We start from the raw sequence: 3,409 nt of genomic DNA, 5'->3' as shown, positions 1-3,409 counted from the left end.
TTGTTAAAACAAATCATTTAATAAAATGGAGAAATATAAAATGGAAAAATAATTGCATCTACATATTGAAAGAGACTTGATTAATGGATTTTCCTTTCACAAACATAAAAAATGTTTTATAGGTTTATAGAAATTGAAAGATGAATTTTGAGGACAGATGAATAATAGTCATGTTTTATTAATTTTTATTCAAATGAGTTTATATTCCTCTACAGTCACACTCATCTTTTCCTGATTACCTATGCTTTAGCATATTATTTTGTCTTTTGTTTTGTTCCTAGAAGCAGGTACACAATTTCCAGTGGAAGTTTGTAACTTCTCCAAACCTTTCTTCTTGTTTGCTCTTGGTGGTAGCATTTGATGACTTTAGACAGTGGAATGAGAATAGAAATTTGTTAATATTCTATGTATCTGTAAGACTCTGATAAATTCCCTGTGGCTCTCTTTCCTCTATTTCACCTCTGCTTTTATCATGAGAATAATCTTCAGGAAAAAAAATTAGTTCATCAGTGGGGTCTCTATAATGAAACCAGTGTTACAGAAGGAGATCCAGGACATAATCCAAGTAAAAGTATGTGTAAAACATAAGTTCTGAAACATTTCAAGCTCTTACTAGTTAATGTAGGGAATACTCAATGATTGCTCAAATATGTATTAAAGATACTAAAAGTATTATAGATAAATAGCACATACTACAGTAAAGGATATTTTATACCTACTATTTGATCAAGAAATAATTTGTATGTGAAATGTAAATAAAGAAAATATCTAATAAATAAGTATGGATCTCCTCCTACTGAAAGTTCCAAAACAAACAAACAAAAAAACCAAAAGAAATAATTTGTAACATATTTCAATTAACTGTTGCCCATTAAAAAGCAAACATTCATGAGGTAAAAATAGTAAAATATAGGTGCTAGTGAGATGGCTCAGTGGATAAGAGCACCAATTGCTCTTCTGAAGGTCATGAGTTCAAATACCAGCAACCACATGGTGGCTCACAGCCACCCGTAAATGAGATCTGACACCCTCTTCTGGTGCATCTGAAGACAGCTGCAGTGTACTTGATAAATAAATAATAAATAAATCTTTTTTTAAAAAGTAAAATATAGACATTAAAAATTGCAAGCTGATACAACCCCTCTGGAAATTAATCTGACAGTCTCTCAGAAAAATGGAAATAGTTCTACCTGATGACCCAGCTATACCACTCCTGGGCATATATCTAAAAGATAGCCAACCATACCACAAGGATACATAGCCAGAACCTGGAAAAAACTCAGATGTCCTTCAACAGAAGAATGGATACAGAAAAGGTTGTTCATTTACACAATGAAATACTATTCAGCTATTAAAAACTAGGGTATCATGAACTTTGCAGGCAAATGGATGGAACTAGAAAATATCATCCTGAGTGAAGTAACCCAGACCTAAAAGGACATGGTATATACTCACTAATAAGTTGATATTAGGCAAAAATTATAGAATACCCAGGATACAACCATAAGAACTTTAACAAGCAAGAAGGCCTAAGTGAAGATTTTTCAATCCCATTTAAAGGGGAACAAACTAATCACAGGATAGGGAGTGAGGGAAAAACATAGGTGGGAGAGGGGAAGGGAGGGGAAAAGGAGAACAGGAGCTGGTATAGGGGCAGGAAGACAAGAGATAAGCCCATAGAGAATTAATGGAAATATCCAGTATCTTGTGTGTTAAGTGTGGGGAACCCTCTAGAAAGTTCCAGAATCCTTGGCAGTGAGAGAATCTAAGGACTCCATGGGCGTGACCTTAGCCAAAATGCCTAACAGTGGGGAGAGAGATCTAGAAGAATCCACCTGCAGTAGATAGATGGGGCCTCAAGTGGAAGGAGAGGGATACTAATCCACAGTCAAATTTTCTGACCCAGAATTGTTCCTGTTTAAAGAACTGTAGGGACAAAAATGGAGAAGAAACTGTGCCACGCACACTTTGCGTGACAGCAGTTTATGAGGCAAAAGCTTCAAGGAAGCCATCTCCTGCAATCCCTAACTCAGAGGTAGCCCAGATATGTCCTTGCTATAGTCTCACGTGCTAGGTGTCCCCCAAGATAAACGTTGCTCTCTGACCTTCACCAATGTTCCAACATCCTGCCAAACTCTGGCTTGGAATTTCTCGAAGACAATGTTATACATTCAGGCTAATTACCTCCAGAAGGGAGTAGGGCTTTGACTAGCCCAAAAAATTAGCATAGTGGGCCTTTACTTTGATGGCTGGGACCTTGAGCCGAGTGTGTGGGGGGGAGACAGAGTACAGATTCGAACCTCTCCCTTCCTGGCTGGCTCACCCGCAGCCCCCAGGGACTCCGGCCAGGCCCACCACAGGTCCACACAGTCCTGAGCGTGCTGCACTGGTCCGAGGAGATGGTTGCTGTTTTAGACCCAGTGTGTTTTAGATGGCCTCAGATGTACTTCGACCACTGAACTGCCAGATTTTTCATTTCTCTTTTGTAATGACTGTAAAAGTCTGATGCCAATTTTGAGAAATACATTCAGATCCTTCACTTTCTTGTATTGTGTCTGCCATTATTTCTTTGCCAACGCCTTGCTGACCTGTACCAGGACGCTGTTTCCTCATGGGTTGAGGGAGGCCCAGACTGGCCAGCCTGAAGCAAAACTGAGGAAAAGATGGTCCAGTGTCTGGCCCAACTTGGGAACCATCTCATGAGGGGGACACCAAAGCCTGACACTATTACTGATGCTATGATGTGCTTATAAGACAGAAGCCTAGCATGGCTGTCCTCTGACAGGCCTTACCAGTAGTCGACAGAGACAGATGCAGATATGTACACCCAACCATAGGACTGAAGTTAGGGACCCCTATGGAGCAATTAGGGGAAGGATTGAAGAAGAAGGGGAGAATAACCCCATAGGAAAACCAGCAGTCTCAACTAACCCAGACTGCTGGGAACTCCCAGGACTGAGCCACCAACCAGGCAACATACACAGCCAGGTCCACGGCTTCTGGCACATATATAGCAGAGGAATGCCTGGTCTGGCCTCAGTGGGGAAGACCTATGTCATCCTCCTTGAGAGACTTAAGGTCCCAAGGACAGATGGGGGGGGAGCACTCTCTCGAAAGGGAATGGGATGAGGAACTATGGAAGGCAGGAATGGAAGGGGCAGCATCTGGAATATAAATATATATATATTTTTTTAATGTAACACTCACTATTATCTTCTAGCATCCAATAGAAATTATCAATAAAACAATACATATAACTTAATAATACCAACCAGTAGATATAGATCCATTGTTGAGTTACCAATTAAGAAAATAATGGTCTTAAATTTCTTGTACCTGTGAGTAGACTTTCCTCTCGAATTTCCTTCCTCTGTTGAAGAATGTACGACTTTCCATTTTTTTTTTTTTT

At 39.8% G+C, this 3,409-nt stretch overlaps 1 protein-coding gene across 1 annotated transcript in view; it reads right to left on the bottom strand.

Annotated features, from left to right (window-relative positions):
* Klhl4 (kelch like family member 4) overlaps positions 1-3,403 on the bottom strand; it is a 220,927-nt gene extending 217,524 nt beyond the window's left edge. The window contains exon 1 of the mRNA XM_031367320.1: positions 3,337-3,403. Coding sequence (XP_031223180.1) covers positions 3,337-3,396 — 60 coding nt within the window. The 5' untranslated portion in view covers positions 3,397-3,403. The remainder of the gene's footprint in view (positions 1-3,336) is intronic.
* Between the last annotated feature and the right edge of the window lie 6 nt (positions 3,404-3,409).

Source organism: Mastomys coucha, chromosome X (assembly GCF_008632895.1).
Source record: "Mastomys coucha isolate ucsf_1 chromosome X, UCSF_Mcou_1, whole genome shotgun sequence".
In the NCBI taxonomy this organism is placed as follows: Eukaryota; Metazoa; Chordata; class Mammalia; order Rodentia; family Muridae; genus Mastomys; species Mastomys coucha.
The sequence above is the reverse complement of the archived record's forward strand: the minus strand, read 5'-3'. Positions and strand labels throughout refer to the sequence as shown.